The following is a 24,907-nucleotide window of genomic DNA, read 5'->3' on the forward strand; positions in this document are numbered from 1 at the left end:
ACCAGATAATTTATTTACAACATTTTGAGTGTGTCCAAATACTTGTTCACAAAATCTGGATTTTCTCCAAATACAGGAGTTATTTTCATATTATTTTTTGACATCTCATCATGTATATATATAGAACTTCCAAGAATTTGAGTAGTGTGGTTGTCAATAATGGGTAGAATTGGTGAATGTTACATGTGTGTAAAGTGATCACTTAAACCAGCCTATGACAATCGTTAGCACCATAAATGCCCAGACTTCCATATTCTTCTTCATCTTTGATGAGATGTATAAAAATAATATGAAAATAACTCCTGTATTTGGAGATAATCCAGATTTTGTGAACAAGTATTTGGACACACTCAAAATGTTGTAAAGTTAAGAAGATTAATAAGCAGACTTAATTTAGATACGTAGCTATTCACACATGAATGAATGAAACGTAGTATGTATTTAGTTTTGAAAATAGGTGCCTGAGGTGCCTGAATACTGGGTATAAAGTGATATGACTTCGTCAGGAATGACGACGTGGGGAGAAGAACTCAACAGCCCCTCATGCTGGAAGTCCTGAAGAGGAGAAGGTGGACATGGTTGGAACATGTCCTTAGAATCCCACCTGAGTGCATCAACCCCTCATGTCTCTTCTTCCAACCCTGAGGATTCCGGAAGGCCGCTGACGACCATTTACCGACTATACTCAGCTGAACTTCTAGACGCCGGACTGACGAATAGGTATCAAATTGTGGTAAATTAGTTCGAACCCAGAAACTCTGGCTCAAGAGTCCATGACACTAACCACGGGACCACAACCCGCCACCCGATTATTGATATGGATTGATACTATAAGTATTGTATGTAACTCTAAGGATTCTCAGGAATATGACCCCCACATATACCAAGGGACTATCACACTAACCCAGTGTGGTGGGATTTGGGTGAAATAAAACGCATTGTATCAAATAGTTCCTTTTATAGTATTTTGCACACGTTAATTGTCATGATACATCGCTCTTAATTGTAAATAATCAAGTTTAATGCGACATTTTGTTTACAACACTCGTTTAACTGTATATAACCATATTGACTGAGTAAATAACATAGTGGTTTTAGGCGCGAATATATTAGTACATTGCAGTCAAACATTTTTGATGAAATGACATTTAGAATTGTCCCAATCAAACGGATTACATAATAAGTTAATCTTTGGTCAATATCGCCCGCAAATCGTGGACATTCTTACGTCTTAATTATTTGTATTAATTTCCACGATTGTACGAGTCTTCGCACTCTTATTTTCACGAATTATTTCATCAAAACTGATACACGTTAATTTCTATTTGAAATCTTTAATCGGTTATACAAAAAATGTGTAAAATTTACTCTCTTTATTAATGAATATTATGGGATTAATCCATGAAAGTAAGAGTGGATAGCCGTTGTAAAAGTCTTTGGTTGTTAACATTACATATACAAACAATATTATGTGATAATCTTAACAGTGTGAGGACAATACTTTAATGATTTGACTATATAACATACGATACGCAGTGTACAATTGTGTTTCTCTCGGGAATATAAACATTGATCGACACACAACTGGCGCTTATACTATGAATACAAGGTTTCCAGGTTCTGGATAGTAGAAATTGTTTGCGAGTATTTCGTACGATCCATTTATTTATCTACAATACGAGGAGAAAAATAAAGAAAGACGGAAGATATAAACATTTCTTTAACTTTACATAATGATTAACACTTATTAATTGAAATGAGAAACGTGGAAAAAATATTTGCCTAGCAAAGCACAGCGGAAAGGTCTAACGTCATTATTTAGTCTATAGTTACTCAACTTCTCAGTTATCAGTTGATTAGCAACATTTATATGCGCCGAATATATGAAATAGGACTGTTTCTGTTGCGAATGTGAGATTTTTTAGATGATAGGTATATTTGCCAACTGAAAAGGAAAGGAATGAAGCTAGAATATTCTATCCGAATGGTCGCTTCGAAGGAGGCATCTCCAAGGGAACATTGACCAAACGACTTTGGGTACCACTGTTCGCAGACGGCAGTACCTATTGACCAGCGTAAAATACATTGTCTAACTGCCGTAACGAGTACTATACACCTTCTATTCAAACACTATGTACTTAAACTCTATAATTCGAAGACAATGTAATCTCAACAATAAACATTAAACTTCATTAAAATAAATTAATGTACTAGAAATAAATATTAATAACCGTATACATGACATTACAGAATAATCAAATCAGTGGGATAAGTAAAACAATTGCCGTGTTTCATCTATTTTTCATTTAAGTGTAATCATTTCACAAAACAGATGTAAACATTTATATAATCTCTTCCAAAGCACTTTGCATGATTTGAATATGTTAATGATATAATATACATGATATGTCGATACACTGCTGTAAGCTTGCCAACACTTCTTCATTGTGAACCTAAATAAACTCTGTGATAGATTTACAAAATCTTGTATCGTTTGCGAATCTGATTTACAATCCTTCCGACTACCGTGTGATTTAATTCCGCTAACATGTGACGACAAACTTTCACGTGTGATATGTTCCTTCACATTCATTTAAACGATCTATCTAGAATTATCTTTGAATTTTAATATAAAACCAACACTCGAACATTTGGTACTGATACAAATTTGAAATACGTTTTTTAACAATCTGCATTTTGAGATGCGTAATATTTACATGGTTTAGCGTGAATTTATTCTAAAATGCGCACATTTTCTACAAACAAGCGAGTTCACCCCATTTCAAACACACATCTCGTTTTATTTTTAGCAAAATACATAGAAAATATAAAAACATTAATGATTTATTGTTACTTACATATATTTAGAAATTTTCTAGTTATTTTTGTAACATACTAACGAGAATTAATATAACTTTCCATTCGAAGTGTGATTAAGGATAGTTAGATATATTTAGTGAATGTATCAAATTAAACGGTAAATAGAAAACTTCCGTTATTGATGCAAATATGTATCTATTTTTGTGAAATAAATATCTTCAAAGCATCAACAACTATACATAAATAGTCATACTTCAACCGCAGCAAATCATCTTGTAAGTATTTATCTTTCTTTAATTGTTTAACGATATAATATGGAGCAAGATACGTTGTGATAATTGGACCCATTTAATGCAAATTAATTCAACGGAATAAGTGTGTGAGAAGTATCGACAATATAGACAAAACGACGGAAACGAGTTCGGCGATTCCTAAAAGGGGCGGAGGCCCCCCGCAGAAGAAAGTCTGAGAACAACTGGCACCGCTTTCCTAGAATATAGTGATGGATTAAAACTATCAACAAGACCAATAGTTACATACACAGTGAGCCGCTAAATCAACTATCCAATTATATCATTTCCTTTATAACGTATTAAATAAAATACTTTACTTAGTACTATTTATTGTGCCTTATTTCTTACTTATTAAGAGTTAATTCACTTACGTTACTTTCTATTCAACATCCACATTTAACCTTAATATGACAACAAATAACAAGACTAAATATTTTTAACATAACATCACTTAACAGTTACTGAGTATCTGGTTTTTATAAATTAAAAAAGTTCTATCAAGCGCAACAATAAATCCCACAACTGAATTTTTTTAATTTTTCAGCCGCACAGATAATAGCGATTTTAATGGATAATAACCATATATTATTAGTTTTTCTCACCGACGTTGCCCAGATGAGTGAACGAAACGGTATATAAAATCTAGAAAAACGCTATTACCTAGTAATTCAAGATCAAATACATTTTACTGGCTCGTTTTAAATGGAATTTATTAAAAGACTTTAACAGTTCAATACCGATTAAATCTGTTTTATTAAATTGCCTCATATCCCAGCGATCTGCACTTAACTGACTTATATTTATTTAAAATTATTTCAGTATTGAATGATGAACTTCAATAGGTCATAAAGGCCATCAGCCAAATCTCACGTAGCACTCACAATTAATCTAACACTTTTTACATGATATTATTTGGATATTAAATGTAATGAACACATGTAAAATGCTTTTACATTCATGTTTACACCTCAAACTCACGCATTATAGGACAAGCTTGGCAGTAATACAGCTACCACACGAACTACTAATTACGTTATCAATAACAATGTCTTTTCTTTTGTCCGCAGCATAGTTAGAATTTCAGTCTCTAGACATTTCTTGTAAATGAAGACTGCACTTACGCTAAGTAATTTATACAAGTTCAATTTCGTCTGATCTGTAGGGTGAGAAGTAATTCTATTTAGAATTTCAACGAGAATAATATTAGCATAATATCGGCAGATAACAGCCAAATTGGAGAAAAAATGTACCAATAAAAAAGTGGTTAAAAACAAAGTTGTTTTAAAAAACTTTATAAAATTAAACAGCCTTGTTTTAACCACTTTTTTTATTTTTAGTACACTAACCTACCGGTTTCGACAAGAACCTTGTCATCATCAGGGTTTATTAAATTATAAAACATTAAAATACTCATAATTAATTACATTCCCTCGTCAAAAACTTCCACACACTCCGTAAAAAATCCTTAATGTGAGTGAAATCCTGAGTATGTGGAAGTTTTTCATGAGGGAATGCAATTAATTATGAGTATTTTAATATTTTAGAATTTAATAAACCCTGATGATGACAAGGTTCTTGTCGAAACCGGTAGGTTAGTGCACTAATAATAAAAAAGTGGTTAAAACAAAGTTGTTTTATTTTATAAACTTTATAAAATGTGCCACAAAGTATCTGTGAAAAACATTAAAGAAAAAATCATGAATCTTTGAGCTTAAAAATGACTGTTTTGTTCTGTACATTTTAAATATTGCAATAACCTCCAAAAAAACTGGTGTTATTAATTAATATTTCATTAATTGATTCGGCAGTCACTTTGTGGTAAAATCTATCCATTTTTAATTAATGTTTTACTTAATAAATACCACTATTTCTTAGAAATAGTGGTATTTCTAGAAATAGTGGTATTTACTAAGTAAAACATTAATTAAAAATTAATATTTCGTTTTTGATCAAATTTGAGCTGTTATCTTTCAATATAGTCTCTGCAAAGATATGCATATTGCATATACCAATGAAAATTCAATAATGGCTTTTGACCGTGATTTGTCTAATGAAGTTGTTCGTTTTCAATGTTTTTTTAAAAAATATTATACTTTTTAATTGCAGTATAGTAATCTTTGGACTTATAATGTTTATGTCATTTGTAATGGTGTTATTAATGCAATGCCTTCTAGATATTAAATTCAATACTGCGTAGAGTAGGTTTAACGATTTTGTAAGTAACCCGTTACAGTCATGGATAACCTTTACTTCGTTGGCTCTTAGCTGACCCAATAATATTGTATCATATAGAATACGCCTCCGTAGTGTAATGGTCAGCACGCTCGGCTACCTTTCTGGAGGTCTCGGGTTCGATTCCCAAGGGGGGTAAAATAAATATAAGTGATTTTTTCACTGTAATATTTATTCAATATTACCATGGACTGGTACCTGAAGCGGAGGGCTGATCACCTTTCCTTCATGTGTAAAAACGATCATGATAACGCTGCGTTTATATGACACAGTGCCCTATGCACCATTTGGGTGCGGAAAAGGGTTTTATTATTTATGGAATACTGGTTTAATTATCACTTGTTTTATGAATGTGAATAGTCGAATTTGCCACATCAAGCGTAAGAACGCTTCATGTGGCAAATTCGGGTGACATATTAAATATTCTTATTCTTCAATCTCTTTTCTTCACCCAGTGGTGCATAAGGCACCGCATCATACTTGAACAATGTTATTTTGATTTTCAATTACATTAAAACACATTAGCTAGTCCTACAGTGTGATATTTATGTTGACTTCAATAGGTTATTCATAATTGAGTTTATAATGCCATCTATCAACATAAATATCGTTTGATTTGAGTGATCGATCACTTTACATACACTGTGTTACATTCAACATTCTGCCTATGGGCATGTTGCATGTTCAATAATAGGCAGAGAGACGAACAATACACACTGTACAAAGTGATCGCTTAAGCCAGTCAATGCCAGGTCGTAAGCCCTATGAATTTTTCAGACTGTATAAAAAGATACTTTATCTTTATTGAGATATCGTACGTTTAAGTGTCATATGCACCATTGGGTGTGTGAGTAAAGAAAGAATTATAGTATAAGTGTACTCGTTACACCTGATATGATGTTGTGAAACTCAAAGAGCATATTGTATTTGATATAGAAGGCATTGGCTTTATAATTTTTTATATGAACAGGTCAAAACCTACACGTTGATTATTTCTGTCTGATGTTATTTAATTTATGACTTATTACATAAAATTTTTATCAACATTTCACTTAAAGTATAGTTTATAATTATTTTTACAAGCAGTCGTAATATTTCAAGATAATTTAAACTTTTACAAGAAGTATCTTACAGTTTCGACTAGAAATGAATTAAAATTATTATTCACGTCTTATTTAAATTGTAATTACTAACATTTAGCATATTATCAAGCCACAGTATTATAAAGGTATAAAGAAAGTTTTATTATATTAAATATTTCATTAACATACATATTTAAAGATGTTGAAAACAAAATAAGCGATCTTTTAATGAATCAATTTGGGTTACTTTACTAGAATATATTTTTATTAATGTCAGTAGTTCTGAATTACGACTGGAAACAAATTTACCCATAATATATTTTTATAATTTGATTTATACCTTTTTTTAAGAATAAAAATGTTGAAATATATGGTGTTTATATAATATAACATATTCAAGTCTTGTAACTCAAAATACTTCTTTGCAGATAACCTTGTTTGCTTCAGACATCCTGAATTAAAACATATTAGATTTATGTATTAAACTATTTTAAACAGAAAATGAAGCAAAAAAAAAAACCAGCTAGAAACAGCTAAAGGTAGGTATTTCTTTAATTATAACTTAAAATGGTTTTTAAAAAATAATGTTTAATTATATTGTATTTTTCGTTGTTTTTTATACAATGTAATGTTTTTGTACGATATGAAAATGAGATTTTTTTTGCTTAAATTCATGTTTTTTGTGAATATTGGAGAGTTTTATATAAATAAAAATTAAGTATTCGGCATTCAATTTCGCAAATGTGCAGAAAATGTAATTTTAGTAGAGGACACAACAAAACATTTTTTTTACTGTTTGTTTTTTTTTTATGTTGATGAAGAAAATCAATTATCATATTTTAAAATTTGAAAAAAAAAACAATGTAAAACCACAAGTTGAGTGCTCCAAACATTAAAGAAAAAAATTTGTTAAATCCATTGAAACTAATTTTTAAGTGTTACATTTTTATTTAATAATGTGGAAAAAACAATTAAAATTAAACATAAACTTATTGAATAAACAGTGAAGATTAAATATGTAATAAAATGGTATTATAAAACGAATCACAATAATTTTATTACCAAATAAACCTTTTATTTTTATTTTTATTTAACCCTGGGCCTATATCAATACTGTTTTAGTAAGTCACTTTTGAGATTGTGTGGACATTTAAGTTGAAATTGTTCGTTACATCATTGAGTTATTATTCCCAATCTTTGAGTAACCAGTTACATATTATACTTAAACATTGAGTAACCAGTTATACCAAAGCTTTGAGTAACGAGTTATCACACCCAAAATTTGAGTATCTAACCACCCAAAATTTTAGTTTGTAACAACACACCCAAACATTGAGTAACACTGATAACTGTATCATACCAAAGATTTGAGAAATCAGTAATCATACCCAAACTTTGAGTAACCGGTTATCATATACAAACTTTGAGTAACCAGTTATAATATCAAAATGTCGGATTAACATATTCAAACCTTAAGTTATTACATCCGAACTTGGTATTAATTTACCCAAAATCTGAATAATGTTGCTTATCTCAAAGCCAATTTTACCCAATCAGTAGTGATTTCAAAAGGTGTTACCACTTGTAAAATACTAGACTAGCTATGTTATTTCTTTTGGCCACATCAGTATTTCAATAGTTTCGAGAGAAAGACCCTGTAGCTAATTTATAAATTATATTTCTAGCAACAATATTCCATAAATAACTTATAAAATAACTTCATCATAAAATCACAATAAATATCTTACTACATATAACTTAATTATAATGTTGACCAGTTTTGAAGTAAACTACTTCTTCCTCTAGATTAATTGAAACAAAAACTGTTTGCTTCGTACGTGGTCAACATTATACATAATAAAGTTATAATAAGACACTTTTGAAGCAACCAAATTCTGTTTTAATTAATCTTGAGGAAAAAACTGTTTGCTTCGAAAGTGGTCGACATTATAATTAAGTTATAATAAGACACTTTCGAAGCTAACACCTTCTGTTTTAATTAATATTGAGCAAGAAGCTGTTTGCTTCGAAAATGGTCAACATTATAATTAAGTTTTAAAAGTTGTAATAAGATATAAAGTAATTTTTATATCAAAGTTATTTTGTAAGTTATAAAATGGAAAATCACAAAGTTAGCATTTCAAATGTTGATTATATGTACAATAATCATTATGTACTAAGGAGCTGATGACAGAATTCAACATATTACGCGGATGATGAATGGTTGATGATGATGTGATGCTGGTGAAAACATTAAGGTATAAGTAGCTTTATACTTTCCTCATTTGTTGGATGTTCATAATACCGTTCCGTGTGTTCCTTGAGAATCATCCGGCTGTAAAAAATGAATCAAGATTATTGACAACTCATCTGTGGTGTATGTCGACAGACATAATGAGCAAAATATTTTTACATGATGAAAATCTGTGATTGTTTTGCTTAACGATGCGTGAATTCCTTGTGTGTGTATTTTACATCTTACAATATACAGTGGGTATACTGGCAAAAATATTAAATTATGTATTCATTTTAAATCAGACACAGATTTTTTGAGTCTACTAAGTTGTATTTTATGAACACATTAAGAATTTATATTGTGACAATTGTTTCGCCTTATTAGGGCATTATCAAACGAATGTCAATAATGAACAATAACGATAATGCCCTAACAAGGCGAAACAATTCGCTCACTCCTTTCAAGAACGTCATAAATCAAAAATCGTCAATTTTCAGTTGTGTATGTTTTCGGAATGCCCACAAAATGTACGTTATCCCAGCAAAAGAGGCATATTTTTAACTTAATATTAACCCGCTACAGGGCAGAAAGTGTTATTTTTGCATTTTGAAGAAAAGGTGTTGTTTAATTATTTTTTTAAATGTACTAAGTATTTTTCAAATGGAGAAAAAACCTTCAGTTTTTACTTAAAACGATCTGTTGCACAGTAAAAAGTTCAACAAGTGGCTTGATATTTATTTTTAATACATCGTGTTATATTTTTAAACTTTAAAAACGTTCTCCTGAAAAATCAAGTTTTTTGATTTTTGACGTTCTTGAAAGGAGTGAGCGAATTGTCACAATATAAATTTTTTATGTATTTTTGTTAATAAAATACAACTTAGTAGACTCAAAAAATCTGTGTTTGATTTAAAATTGTTACATCACTTAAAATGGAGTTCTACAAATTAAACGCCAAATCAATAAATAAAAAATGTTAACTTTAAAATCCCTGTTATTTAAAGCTTCTAGCCTGAATAAAATATTTGCTATTAAACTTAAAGTTAAATTGACTTGTAAAACCACATAAATATGACATTTCAAACTACTAAGTGTATTTTGCCAGTTTATAGAACGTTCAAAACTTTATAATACTGCATCATTAGTCAAAATTGCATGTTTTCGAGTTAACGTTTTTTGCCAGTACACCCACGATATGTCATACCATAAAGATATCAACCACTACTTTAAAATTCATTCCTTACACTAATAAGTACTTTTTATAAGTTGTCTAATATCCTGGCCATCGGTTAGTGCTGAAGATTATCTACTCTTTGTTGGTACAGTCCATTTTAAGATATGGAATAAAGTCATAGGGCATTCTACAAAACCAAATATGAAAATGGTAAAAAATCTGCAATTTACATTAATGCTTTGCATAGCAAATACTGCACACTTTCTGTTCATCTATTAAGTAACTCATAACGTACTGTATCATATTTAATTTTGCTGCTCGAACGCTTTAACGTCACATGCAGGATATGGAGGAATAAAGCTGACCTAACTAAAGACCTCCAAACACTTCTAGTCAAAGGGAAGCTTCATCTGACAATGCAGAGAAGCAATAAAGTAGATCGATCTCAACAGCTACCATCAAGGATATATCCTGCTCAGGTGAGGAGAGGTCCAGAATGTATTTTATGCTACAGAACAATTTTTTTCACATGTATTTTTATGGGAAAACATTTCGCTCACTCCTTTCAACAACGTCATATATCAAAAAACTTGATATTTCAGATCGTTTTTAAAGTTTAAAAATATAAAAGAATATATTAAAAATAAATATCAAGCCACTTATTGAACTTTTTACTGTGCAACAGATCTTTTTAGGTAAAACCTGAACGTTTTTTCTCCATTTGAAAAATATTTAGTATATTTAAAAAATAATTAAACAATACCGTTTCTTCAAAATGCAAAAACAACTTTCTGCTCTGTAGCGGGTAAATATGAAGTTAAAAATATGCCGCTTTGTTGGGGCACAATTTTTGGGCATTCCGAAAACATGCACAACTGAAAATTGATTATTTTTTGATATATGACGTTATTGAAAGGAGTGAGCGATGTGTTACATAACTTGCTCCTGGAACAAATTACGTATGCCATGTAAGGCATCACTGATTACAATATTCAAATGCCCATTCACATACAAATTTGAAGCGACATCTAGGGAGATTTTAGTGAAGTGAATGCGCCATTCTTTCCAAATTACAATATTAATACATGTTTGGAACAAATATTGTTAATTAAACTAGGTAAGTTAGTTTAACACCAGCAGAGCATACACCGCAGTCACAAAAACGCGCTAAGAGTGTCAGAAATGATGACTCTAAGAAGCATACCTGGTAAGAGTCTACGAGACAGAATAAGGAACAACAGGATAAGGGAAATATGCGAGATCGAAGATGTCGTAAGGTGGGGAAGGCAACTAAGGAGACAATGGTATGTGAACAGAATGGAAACATCCAGACTCCCCCACTGCATGGCCAACTTCTAGGCAGAACACCAAAGAGATGGATTGACAGCTGGGAATCGACATTTGGCTAATCCCTCTTAAAAACAGGCCACAAGGCCTACACCAAGCAGAAGAAAAAGAAAATATTTACTACAATGCTTATATTCCTTCTTTTTCATTCATGGCTTTCACCCGGTAACAAATTTCTAAGGTCTAACCGTCCAAGGTTTCAAATTAACACAATTTTTATGGCTTTTTAACAAACTTTTACACAGTTTCTAATAAAGTTTATTATTTTTATTTGTTAGCTTTCCACCCTTCAATAGGACTCTAGACGTCTAAAATGGCAATATTTTCGATATTTCCAAACCATTGCATATTAAAAACAGGTCGCAAGGGCTACACCAAGCAGAAAAAGTTATAAATTATTCATTAAACATATTACATACATAAGTCATATATGTATAATATTCCCGATGAGTAATTTCTATTTCTCATTTTGGGACATAGGATTAAGATTAACAAGACTAGAACACAAATAATAAAGTTACAAATAAATGAGAAAAACATAAGGTAAGAAGCATATTCAAAATAAAAAAATGAGAAAATATAACAAATGAGTTAATATAAAAAAAACATAAGCAAAACCAAAATAAGAAAATATGACTAAACACTACATATATATCTTTCAATTAAGTATTTTTTCAGATCATTTATTTTGGATCCCCGTATGGGTTCTATTTTATATATGCCAGGCAGCTGGTTTATTTGGGTATAGGCAATATATTTAAAGGACCTTACTCCAAATTTAGTACATGTTTATCGACTCCACATGTATTTTGTTATGTCCTCGTGTATTATGATTATGAATTTAGTAAGTTTTGGGTTTGTGGTCTTACATTTGTCTCGGAGTTGTCCATTATACTGAAGTAGTTACTGACTTCCAAATCGTTGATAAGATCTGAATCCATTTCTGCTCTCGTGTCTTCCGGGATGTTCACCTCATCAAGTAGAATCACGAGCCTCTCACTCTACAAGCATTGAAGTGAGATTCTTGTTAACAGGTTGGGTTATCATGACTTAGTCAAAATTTCAGTAATTTGCTAAAGTAAATATTATTATAGCATTATTATGGATACTTTGCTCATGTATGGTAAAACAATTCAATTTGTTTAGGTGGATGAGTGTCAGACATGCAATAGAGCTGTAATTAACCAATTTAAACTCTCATGATTTCGATTCTATTCTACACACACACACACATAATAAATACAAATAAATAAATTGCTGGTTAGTTATTTGTCTGTCATGAGTCAAATCGCTCACTCCTTTCAAGAACGTCATAAATAAAAAATCGACAATTTTCAGTTGTGCATGTTTTTGGAATGCCCAAAAAATGTACTATATCCCAGCAAAAGCGACATATTTTTAACTTAATATTTACCCGCTACAGGGCAGAAAGTGTTGTTTTTGCATTTTGAACAAAAGGTATTGTTTAATTATTTTTTTAAATATACTAAATATTTTTCAAATAGAGAAAAAACCTTCAGGTTTTACCTAAAAAGATATGTTGCACAGTAAAAAGTTCATTAAGTGGCTTGATATTTATTTTAAATACATTGTACTATATTATTAAACTTTAAAAGCGTTCTCCTGAAAAATCAAGTTTTTTTATTTATGACGTTCTTGAAAGGAGTGAGCGATATATGGCCGAATGACACAATATTTTCTTATCTTCCCACCTCCATTGTCCAAATATCAAAAGCTCTTTTATAAATAGTTCTGTTATTTAATGATTCTATAGATAACGGCAGTAGGTTATAGAGCTTTATTGCAAAATACTTGAAGTTCCTTTGAGGAAATGTAATTTGTGTTTGATTTTGTACTGTGGTGACATGATGTTGATATTTATTGATGATAATATTGTCTAAGAGTGTAATTTATTTCTTAAATAATGCATTTTGGAAAATGATGGTTTTTATACAAAGACTTTTATAGAAAGTATGGTACTTACTTCTTTTTTCAAGACATCCATCAACCTTGTTCGATCTGACCGAAGGCTCTCACAGTCATCTTCCTGCTTCTTGGTTCTTGGGTCTGACAATTCTAAAAGAGCTAAATGAGCATCTTTTTCACTGATCGCAGCTTCCAATGCCTCTTGCCTGGAAAAAATATTTTTGTTACTTATCATATAACTAACTATAACGCGGCTTCTCAGAAGGGGTAGGCAGAGAGAATAGAACGCCACGCCACTCTGTTTTTGCAAACATTCTTCGCCTCTTCCATATTCATGCATCTTCTTAAACATACCCGTCGATTATTTCGACTCCTGACCTGACCGCTTTCAAGTATTTGACATAACTGATCATACCAAGTTTATCTCGGTTTTCCTCTGCTCCTTTTTCTAACCACATTCACCTCATAAATTTGTTTTACCATTCTTTCTTTTACCTTTCTTCACTCATTTGTTCCACAAGTCCAAACCATCTCAATACACCTTTCTTGATTTTATTGATGATGCTCATTTCAGCTTTACATTATTTCCTCATTTCACCATTCAAACATCTGTCATACATTATTTCGTCTGAGGGATCGCATTTCAACTAAATTCAGTCTACTTTCATCCTTCTTTTGCCAGCTCCATGCTTGACACTCATACTTAGATTTTTTAACTGGCACAAGTCAAAAGACTGCATCAGGCCAGCCAAGAGGATCATACTCACTTCATTCTTGAAAGTTCTACGAGCTGTTGTCTCCTTGCGGTGGAGTAGTTGGATATATTGGCTTCTAGTCTCCTGACCCTTCTGAGGAGAGGTCTGCAAGTATCACACTCCATAGCACTTGCACTTTGCAAGGAGAGCAATCGCTGTTCCAACTTGTGCATCTGGAATGGTGTGTCATCGAATTAGTAAATTGCATTAAAAAATTGTATTTTTGTATAAACATCAAAATCAATTTGACTGTCTGCTGCTTTTTGTATGCTGACGATGCTGTGCTTTTTGTCAATAGTAGAGAAGACTTTAGTGAAGAAGATTTTAATGTATACGATTAAAAAAATATATGGTTTGTAATGTATATATTAATTGAAATAAATAGATTGAATGAAATTGAAAAAAGACCTACAGGAGCTAGTGTCAAATGTGTACAATGTGTGCGAAAAAAGTGATTTGTCGATGAATGCTGACAAATTTAAAGTCATAGTTTTTGAAAGAGAATGTAGATCTGGATGTAAAAAAGTAGTAGTTGGGGAAATTTTCGACAGTTGGATGAATTTGAATTTTTGGGAAGTATGTTTTCTATAATGGAAAGATTGATAATGCTTATTTGCTGATCATGGTTTTTGAAAGAGATGAATGTAGATCCGAATGTATATTTATTTTGATCCTCCTGGGAATCAAACCTGGGACCTTCAGTATGATAACCAAACAGCTAAGCACTACGCTTTGGAGACGGACAGCAGATTTTTTATACACAGTCCGCTATCGAATATTCAAAATAATATTATAATATATTTATAACTTATATATCAAGTGCAGATACAGTAGAACCTCTCATAACGAGAATAACTCGTTCCAGAATCTTACTCGTAAAGCGAAATATTTTAGTGTGAAAGTCCCGGCTCAAAAGTAAATGTCGTGAAAAAAGGACTTGACCTTTCTCTGTAACTCGTTATGCAAAATGTCACTCGTTGAGGGAACAACTTATGCACTTTTTTTGCTTGCTATGAAATTACTTGTTATGAGAGAATCCACTGTATATTGTTTTATCCAGATTTTTACTGATTACATACTCAACAGTGACAAAAAAGTATGTACAAGTTTGGTGCATAGATGTAAGTTCTGTAAATGCCTTAACAATCATAGTCTCTTCTCTTTACATTATTTTAAATATACTTAAAAATATTTTTCAAAGAATTAAAAACATTAGTATGATCGATAATCCTGAAATTATCTGGAACATTGGTCTGTATGTTCCTGATAGTTACCTAAGACAGCGTCGACATAGATTGTTTCACATTCCTATATACAGGACAACCCTGCCGATGGTTATGCCTGTAGGAAGAGCTACGGCTATGTTGAACAGTATCTCATTGGATATTGATCTGTTCCATGTGTCTGAAGGAGTTTTCCGAAGTTGGATTCTTCTACACCTTTAGCAATAGTATTCTTGCTTATTTTCTATTTTATATTGCCTTTATCTATGTTAATGTATACGATTTAAATTTAAGTTTGTAATGTGTATATTATATATAAATAAAATAAATTGAATTGAAAATAATTAATTTGGTTACCTTTTCAATGATTCTGACACGCTCTTGTTCCTCCCGGTAGAATATCTTCTCTCTCTCCGTCGCTATCAGCACAGACTCCTTGAGCGCCTCTTCCAGTTCTACAATTCTTTCATCTTTCATCTGATTCGGTTCATATTCGACACTGGACACATTCAGCAACTGCTCCAATTCATTGATTCTATCATTTTTACTCTTGACTACTGTCAGAAGCTGCTCCAACTCTGCGATGTTACTGTGCTCTCTCAAAGCTGACTCAAGAATTTGCATACAGTTTTGCTGTTCTATAATTTTAGAATTTTTGATGCTTAACTCATCTGTTAAAGCCCCTATTTTCTGTTTATTCTTTTCTAAATTAACTGTCAAGTCATCCACGATTATTCTTTCTTTTTCAATGACTTCTTTCTTCTTTTCATCTAACTTTCGCTCTAGGACTTGTATTTCATATTCTCGTTCTATAATCTTAGCATTTTTCATATCCAATTCTGTGTGTAAATCTTGCAACTCTCCCATTCCAGCGCTTATTTTTAAGAACTCCTCAAGCTTGTTTAAAATCCTTTCCAATTTTTCCATGACAACCGCTTGGTTTTCATCAGTTTTGGGCTCGTTGTCATCTAAGCCATTTAAACCATTCTGTTTCGGAGCTTTCGAGGAAATAGTTTTCAGCAGTTTGTAGGCATCATTTAGATCTTTATCTAGTTCCGCAATGCCTTTATTTTTAATATCTAGGTTTTGATTTACTTGTGGGAGTTTTTGAGAACAAGTCGTACACAGATGATCAGTATCAGCTCCTTTGTTCTATTGTCGCACATAGGATAGTGATGGAACAAATAAAAAATGGATACATAACTTAAAAATGATAAAATGTCCTTATTTACAATGAATACAACTAATTTTTATAAATATCAAACAAAAAATCAACAATTCACCGAGTTTAATAATATATAAGTCCTCTTCTTGTTGTTTCATATCACACTGTAATCATGAACTTTTGATTTTTCTCGTATAAATATTACTTTTGTTTATAGTATCTTAATAAATTATTTATGATGAACACGTTAATTGCTTTCTTATAACGTAACGCATTAATTTGTGTGCTAATACATTTAATTAAAAACAAGTTTGTAACACGGCACGAACATACAATAAACATTGTTCTTTCAACACTACGCGAGAGTTTAATGTTGAAACTGTCGGGAAATCGCTAACAAAGTTGTACTCGAGAAAGCGTGAGCAAACTGAAACAACCATCGCCTTTGTGGCTTTTTTTAATAATTACTCTAGAAGAAACTTTTCAAGAATCCAGCGGGGCCGGCCTGCTCGGATAGTTGGTATGTTGTTATTGCAAATTGTTACGGAATAGGATGGGATGGAGATCCAAGGGGATGCGTGAAAATAAGAAGAAAATTGAATTAGTAACAGGGAAATGTTATGGCGGTTTCATCATATTCAATATTTTAAATAATTTGACCATATATTTTATTAAATAGTTGGGATATTACCTCTTCCTTCTTTCTTTGTTCCTCCATTTGTGCATTTGCTTGTTGCTGGCTTCTAAGTTTTGCTTGCATGTTTTTCAATGACCTGAAATTTAATTTTAATTAAACATGTTTTTTTTTATTCAGTCTTTTAGCAATAATCAGCAAAGCCTCTATTTTAAGCGTCTTGTCTTGTAGGCAATAGACTTAAAATAGGGAAGAAGGATTTGAAAAATCACAAATACCCAGACCGATTGAAAATAAATAAAACAAAAATCATATCTAATTGCATCGCACAAAAATCCCAAGGTAGATGACTCTCGGGCAGACCACTAAAGAGATGGATTGACAGCTGGAAATCGACATCGTATTCTTCTACACCTTTAGCAATAGTTCTTGCATATATTTTACTTTAATGTATTTTAATGAATACAATTTAATTTTTTTATAGTTTGTAATGTATATATTAATTGAAATAAATAAATTGAATTGAATTAATAATATCAAAATTACAACTTTGGATTAATAAAATTATATATTCAAAATTGTTTTTCTGTAAATAATACATAAAATATATTATTGACCTTCTCGTTTTTGAAATGTCAAAATGGTCTACGGACACAAAGAAAATACAAATGTGTAACATTCATAACCCAGAAGATTAGGAAATAATTCAAATGAAATCTTCCTCACAGTTAGGGAAGAACAACGTTACAGTGAATATTCATTACTGTGAGTATTGGCTTTGTGACCGTCTCAGTAGACGGTGAGATCAGAGTATCGCTCCGTTAGATAAGGTAAACTCACTGTTGCATTTCCATGATCTGTTTCTCCTTGGCATTCTGTTCTTCCTGACTCATTTGCACGAGTTGCAGGAGCCTCTCCATCTCCGCTGAACTCCTTTGTGCTTCCTCCTTGGCTTGCTGCAGTTGCGTTTTAAGGGCATCGGCCTCTTTCTGCGTTTCTGTAAGTTTCTTGTTCAACTCTCCGGCTGCAGCCGCTCCGCCACCCGCCTGGACCAAAAAAAAACAATTTATTTTAACGCTGATGCAATACTATGTTAAATAATCTTTTGTATGTAGTATTATAGTGCAACGATTGAAGGTTGACTCATGTTTATATGGGTCAGGAGCATTTTAAGGATACCTTTTCCGTTTTAAATTTAGACAAAACTCTATTTGTGAATGTGATGAGGCGTCATCACAAGATGTCCCTCAATAAGTGTGGATATCGCTCACTCCTTTCAAGAACGTCATAAATCAAAAAACTTGATTTTTCAGGAGATCTTTTTCAAAATTTAAAAATATAATACAATGTATTAAAAAGAAATATCAAGCCACTTATTGAACTTTTTACTGTGGAACAGATCTTTTTAGGTAAAACTTGAAGGTTTTTTTCTCCATTTGAAAAATATGTAGTATATTTAAAAAAATAATTAAACAATACCTTTTTTTCAAAATGCAAAAACAACACTTTCTGCCCTGTAGCAGATAAATATCAAGTTAAAAATATGCCTCTTTTGCTGGGATATAGTACATTTTGTGGGCATTCCGAAAACATGCACAACTGAAAATTGACGGTTTTTGATTTATGACGTTCTTGAAAGGATTGAGCGATATGTCCAATTTTTTTAAAAAGAAAGATTTAAATCAGAAACAGAATATGCGAAACAAGGTATGTAGTTGACAAAAATTGATGATGCATCAGATTTAGTGGTATCTTATTTAGAAAATATGACAAGACGAGTATGATAAATAAATGAACTATGTGACAAATCTTGATTGTTATAAGATATTAATTTCATTGTATCTATTGTGTTTTGTTGTTTTAACTATTATTCACTACACACATTCTCTATCATTTTTAAAATAAACAAATGGAATATGCTATAAATTCTTATTATTTTTTGACATCTCATCAAAGATGAAGAAGAATATGGAAGTCTGGGCATTTACGGGGCTTACGACCGTCATAGGCTGGTTTAAGTGATCACTTTACACACGTGTAACATTCACCAATTCTACCCATTATTGACAGCCACACTACTCAAATTCTTGGAAGTTCTATATATATGAACCAATTTAGAAACCTTGTTCATGAATCACTAGAACTTCACTAGAGACATCTATTGGTGAGATGTAAAGAAGCTTTTTATTAGGCAGAAACTATTATATTAGTATGTGAGATCCGAATCCTGGATTATAATCACACACATGAGAAACGCCAGAAAATACCATTTTCATTTTTATTATTAAGCTTATAATTTGACCAGATAATTTATTTACAACATTTTGAGTGTGTCCAAATACTTGTTCACAAAATCTGGATTATCTCCAATTACAGGAGTTATTTTCATATTATTTTTTGACATCTCATCAAAGATGAAGAAGAATATGGAAGTCTGGGCATTTACCGGGCTTACGACCGTCATAGGCTGGTTTAAGTGATCACTTTACATACGTGTTATTATTAGAATTTTATTAGAATTATTTTTATTAGAATTGGTGAATGTTACACGTGTGTAAAGTGATCACTTAAACCAGCCTATGACGGTCGTAAGCTCGGTAAATGCCCAGACTTCCATATTCTTCTTCATCTTTGATGAGATGTCAAAAAATAATATGAGAATAACTCCTGTAATTGGAGATAATCCAGATTTTGTGAACAAGTATTTGGACACACTCAAAATGTTGTCTATAAATTCTTGTACATAATAGGCAAGGAGAATTTTCTTAGGCAACTAATAAATGTTATTTATAAAAAAAAAAATAATGATTGGAGGTATGAATATAGAGGAAGCTGAATTACAAGTACCTTCTTTAATGAGGCTTCCAATTGGTCCATCTGCTCTTTTCTCTTCTTCAATTGTTTGTCCATCTCTATTAGCGATCTCTCTTTCTCCTCCACTTCTTTTCTTTTACTTTCGATGTTTCTTCTTTGTTCGTCCGTGTGTTTCTTTTGGTCTTCTAACTTCTTGAATTCTTCTTGTAGTTGCCTCCTAGCGGCGGCCGTATCGTCGCCAGCTTTCGCATTCTGTTGACCGGCTGATTGAAGTTTCTTGTTGGCCTCGTGAAGGTCCAGCTATACGGGAAACCCACAAATTACATCATTAGAGATTGCCTCGGCGACAAATGACAGCGACACCGAACATTCACGGCATTCCCACAAGTAAAGCAAATTAAAGAAATGATCTTTATAAAATTAAAATAATGCTTACTCTGTACACAATTCAAAGCAGATAAAATAATGCGTCATAACATTTATCCATAAAACGGAGACAGATGATAATCCGTCAGATGATATATTACTCATGAACGTGTATGTACAACATCCAAAAAGCTGACAACGATGAATAAATAAATACCTGCATATAATTAACAGAATGAAAACAATGCGACACAACACAGATAAGAAAAATGATCACAGATATTATCTATACTTTGAACCCATTAGTTTACCACTTTTACAACATACAATACGTAACATGGAGAGAAATAAGAAATGTTTCAAAACAAAATAAGATAAATAACACATTAAAAAACAAATGTTTATGTGCAAATTTTTCACGTACTAAAATAAACATCGGCGAACAACAAAAAAGAAAATGTATGTAGTGCTGAAAAAAAAGAAAATTAAAAATAATAATAACGTAAAACTAGACTACTGAAAGGAAGGTTGGAGGATGCCCAAAGGACAGGTTTCGGAATGAGAGCATGCTACGGAAATGCTCAAAAACATTTAAAAAGTGAAATCTACGGTTTACAGAGCATGAATTTATTATGTATATACATAGAAAGAATGATCGCGACTCGGTGATGACTGGACAAAATGGCGAGATAATCTAGGACACAAACACCCGCTACGCAATGGGCGATCCTCCAACTGACCTGGCTCTTTTCCAGTTCTTGCACGAGCATTTCCAGTTGCGCCTGGAACCTCTCCCTTTCTACGTGGGCGTTCTTGGCTTCAGCTTGCGCCTTCTCCAACTCCTTTCTCAACCGCATTTCCTCAGCCTTGTCTCCTCCTTGCTGCGGGCCTTTGTGCATCTGAGACATCTGCTGCATCTGTTGTTGCATGGCGTTAAGCTGTTTCTCGAGATTCTGAACGTGCAGTTGCTTGTCGTTGGCCATTTTTTCCGCAGCGGCAACGCGTCCTTTCTCCGTTTCGACTAATTTGCGCCACTGTTCCACGTCGCCAACTTCTTGGGACTTCTTTTCTGCCTTTTCAGCTCTCATTCTCTGACTATCTCTCTCTTTCTGGATAGTGGTAACCTGTTGCTGGAGTTTCGTTATTTCTCTATCTCTTCCTTCCAATACAGATTTGGTGCCGCGCTCCGCATCTTGGTTCATTCGTCGCTGCTCTTCTTTCAATCGGCGCACTTCCTCTCTCTGCTTCTGGAGTTCTTGTTCCGATTGGGTCAGCTCCTGCTGGAAGTTCATAAGCATATCTTGCGATTTTTCCAACTGAATGACTAATTGATCTCTTTCGACCGTCAACTGCTTGGTGTCCGCGTCGAATTTCATTATTTGTTTTTCGATAGAGTCAGCCTGCTGGTCTCGTTTTTCTAAAATCGAAGCCATCTTCTCTCGGTCTCTCACCGATTGCGCTAGCTCCTGTTGCAATTTTACCATAGTTTCTTGAGTGCGGTGATCCAAGACACGCTGTTGTTGCTCGCTGTTGCGTCTCATCTGTTGTATTTCGTTCCTGAGGATCTCTCTCTCCTGTTCCAACTGTCGCATTTCTAAAGCCGTCCTCTCTAGTTTTTCGTGCATTCTTCCCAATTCGTTCGTCATTCTATCGAATTCCATTCTCGTCGTCTCGTTGGTTTCTTGATATTTGGCAAGATGCATCTGCGACTTCTCTAGTTCCTTAGCGAGGCGACCAGCCTCCATTTCCGTGGCATCTCGGGCTTGGATGGCCTTTTCTAGTTTATCCCTTATTCTCTCCAGCTCTAGACGTTCCTCCGTTCGGAGTTTGTCTCCGGCGACCGCCTGAGTCTTGAGTCTCTCGATTTCGTGGATGTCCGTTTTCAACCGTTCGTTGTCTTTCTCGAGCTGTTCGGACCTCATTTTGAGTTTTTCGTGTCGATCTCTGACCTTCTCGCATTCGATGTGCGCCCTCTCGAGGTCGAGGCGCTGCTTCTCCTGCGTGGCGAGCAGCTTGGCGGTTTCCACCTTGGCGAGCTCCAGCTGCGCGGCCAGCTCGTGCGCGCGGCTCTCGTACTGCTCGCGCGCCTTCTGCAGCCGTTGCACTTCGAGCTGGGAGGCCTCGAAGCGCTCGCGCGACTTTTCGACCTCCGTGCTCCACTTCTCCTGTTCGAACTGATATTTACCTCTGACGCCCTCCACCCTCTCGAGCTCGGCGCGCAGCCGCGCGGCCTCCGGCTCGGCCTTGCGCGCCCGCTCTAGCTCCGCGAGCGTCTTGTCCAGTCGGTCTCTCAGCCTCTCCGCTTCTATTTTGGCTCGCTCGAACTCTTCCTTGGTGCGCTCCTGGGAGTCTTGATACTTGCCGAACTTGGTCGCGTAGCGGCCGGCCTCCTCTCGGGCCGTCTCCGCTTCCTGCTTGTGTTTGTCCAGTTCGGCCTGAACTTTCCTGAGTTCGGACTGGGCTTTGTCGTTTTTGTCGTACATTTTTTCTAGTTCGACCTGCATTCTCGCGAGTTCTTCCTGAGTCTTCTCATTGGAAGCTTGCGCCTTTCCGCACTGAGTCATGGCTCTCTCATACTCGAACTGTAGGCGCTCGTTGTCCTCGGAGAGTTTCTCCTTCTCCCCTTGCACGCGGCGGATGTCTAGCTGCGCCTTCTCGTAGCGGTCGCGCACCATCTCAAGATCGATGGCCAGGCGGTCGAGGTCCTCCTTGGCCTTGTCGTCCTGCTCTCGAGCGCGCGTGAGTAGTAGCTGCGCGCGCGCCGCGTCCTCGGCCAGCCGGCGGGCCTCCTCGCGCGCCTTGGCGGCCGAGGACTGCCCCTTCTCGGCCTCCAGCAGCGCGCGCTCCCTCTCGGCCTCCACGAGCTCGGCCCGGTTCTGCAGGCGGTACACCTCGCTCTGGACCCTGAAACCAGACACTCAATTCAGCACTTACCTCCATTTTACTTCTAACTTGACGACATTTCTGAAATTCTTTAAAAAAATCACCATTATTTTGAAACATCGATAAGATAAAAATCAATAAAGTTTTTCTTGATAATTTTTTCGACTCAATTAAGTAAAATGATACACGGTTATTACTTTTAAATACAAAGATAATTTTTGAGCAAAATACGTTAAGTCTTTTTAATATTTAAATTTTAAATGTCAACAGAGACAAATTATCTATGTATTTGAAAACGAATGGTTTTATCGTAGTCGTACAGGAGAAAGTGACCAACTAACAAAATGTAAAATGTTCAGGAGGCCATTTAAGCCACTTGCTTGGCAATAAAATAAACATCAATGTTGTTCATTTTTAACAAGTCAATATTTTATACTTCATACAATATTTTATACAAGTCAATATTTCATAAGTTTTAAATCCTTTGGGATTTTTTCGACGCAATATTAAGCTAGTAAAATATCAAATAGTCAATAATCACGTTTTTGTGAAAAATGAACTTGGTCACTTTCTCCTGTATGACTACGATATGAGCATTGGTTACGACGTTCACTATTCTACCCATTATTAAACACCCTTGTTGCATCAATTTTCCAAAGTTGTGTATGTATGCAATCGCATTCATATCTTAATTGGAACTAACAGATGATGCTGCCATATTTTGAAAAATAAATTGTGAAGTAAATAGCTTCCTCTACTTAAACATAGGTAATGGACAATAATGTGCAAAATAGTAAACGTTGCGCAGTGTTTAAAATGATAACTTAATCCAGCCAGTGCCAGGTCGTAAGATCTGAGAATGCTCTTACTGACATATTGTATTTTTATATAAAAAGATCCATTGATTTTGTTTAAACGCCTAAAATAAATATTTAGAGATACTGTCTCTAGAAGTAAAAACAAAATTTTATAAAATAAGTAATATAATATAAAACAATTATATTATTTTAAAATATGTATGCATGCACAGAGTACTTACCTCAAAATATACATAATATTTTTTTATTTTATTTTAAATATACAGATTGTCGAAAACAAATACAAAAAATTATCGCGTTCTTCCAGCGATAACGTTGGTATATTTCTGGTATATTTTTTGATGATACTTTGTGGCACATTTACAAAACAAAACTTAAACTTTGTTTTAACGTCTTTTATTTTTGCTACTTTTTTCAAACCGCTTTCGACAAACACATAGTCATCCTCGGTAGATGTTAATATTTAGCCTTAAAGATGACAAGGTGCTTGTCGAAACCGGTGGAAAAAAGATCCAAACATAAAAGTGGTTAAAAAGAGAGTTTGAGTTTTATTTGATAATGTTTATTGTAACCAAAAAAAATTAAAGTAAAAATTTCATAGAAAAATGAAAGGAACCATTATGGTTAACCCTCGACCAGGCCTTCTTCAAACCCTTATCCGCACCCCAATGGTGCATAGGGCACTGCATCATATAAACGCAGTGTTTTCTTGATAGTTAATACATACATGAAAGGTGATCAGCCCTCCGCTTCAGGTACCAGTCCAGGGTAAAATTCAATAAATATTGTTCAAAACACTCATCCGCACCCGAAGGTGCATAGGGCACTACATCATATAAACGCAGTGTTATCTTGATCATTAACACATGAAGGAAAGGTGATCAGCCCTCCTCTTCAGGTACTAGTCCCGGGTAATAATGAATAAATATTAGAATAAAAAATCCCTAATATTTATTTAACCCCCCGCCCCTGGGAATCGAACCCGGGACCTCCAGTACGGTAGCCGAGCGTGCTGACCATTACACTTCGGAGGTGGACATAGTGAATAAGTATTAGAGTGAAAAAACTCCACAAGGTACCAACTTATAAATATATAATTAAAAAAAAACATCGAACACAAACCACAATACCACATGACG

General features: G+C 33.8%; 1 protein-coding gene across 3 annotated transcripts in view; it reads right to left on the reverse strand.

The window, feature by feature from the left end:
* Positions 1–4,709: 4,709 nt before the first annotated feature.
* The window catches only part of LOC148303310 (uncharacterized), a 126,629-nt gene continuing 106,431 nt past the window's right edge, over positions 4,710–24,907 (reverse strand). For 2 of the 3 annotated variants that reach the window (XM_088270176.1, XM_088270177.1), the window contains exons 11-19: positions 20,808–22,971; positions 19,735–20,001; positions 17,728–17,933; positions 16,945–17,026; positions 15,446–16,240; positions 13,878–14,038; positions 13,169–13,316; positions 12,054–12,185; positions 4,710–8,762 (exon numbers count right to left, since the gene is read on the reverse strand). In XM_088270176.1, the coding sequence (XP_088126302.1) occupies positions 8,724–8,762; positions 12,054–12,185; positions 13,169–13,316; positions 13,878–14,038; positions 15,446–16,240; positions 16,945–17,026; positions 17,728–17,933; positions 19,735–20,001; positions 20,808–22,971 (3,994 nt within the window). In that variant the 3' untranslated portion in view covers positions 4,710–8,723. Of the gene's footprint in view, positions 8,763–12,053; positions 12,186–13,168; positions 13,317–13,877; positions 14,039–15,445; positions 16,759–16,944; positions 17,027–17,727; positions 17,934–19,734; positions 20,002–20,807; positions 22,972–24,907 lie in introns of those variants that run through there. The other variant, XM_088270178.1, reaches the window with a different exon arrangement.

The sequence above is a fragment of the Brachycentrus maculatus genome, unplaced genomic scaffold (assembly GCF_059751285.1).
Source record: "Brachycentrus maculatus isolate JH-2025_06_01 unplaced genomic scaffold, ASM5975128v1 h1tg000373l, whole genome shotgun sequence".
Taxonomy (NCBI): Eukaryota; Metazoa; Arthropoda; class Insecta; order Trichoptera; family Brachycentridae; genus Brachycentrus; species Brachycentrus maculatus.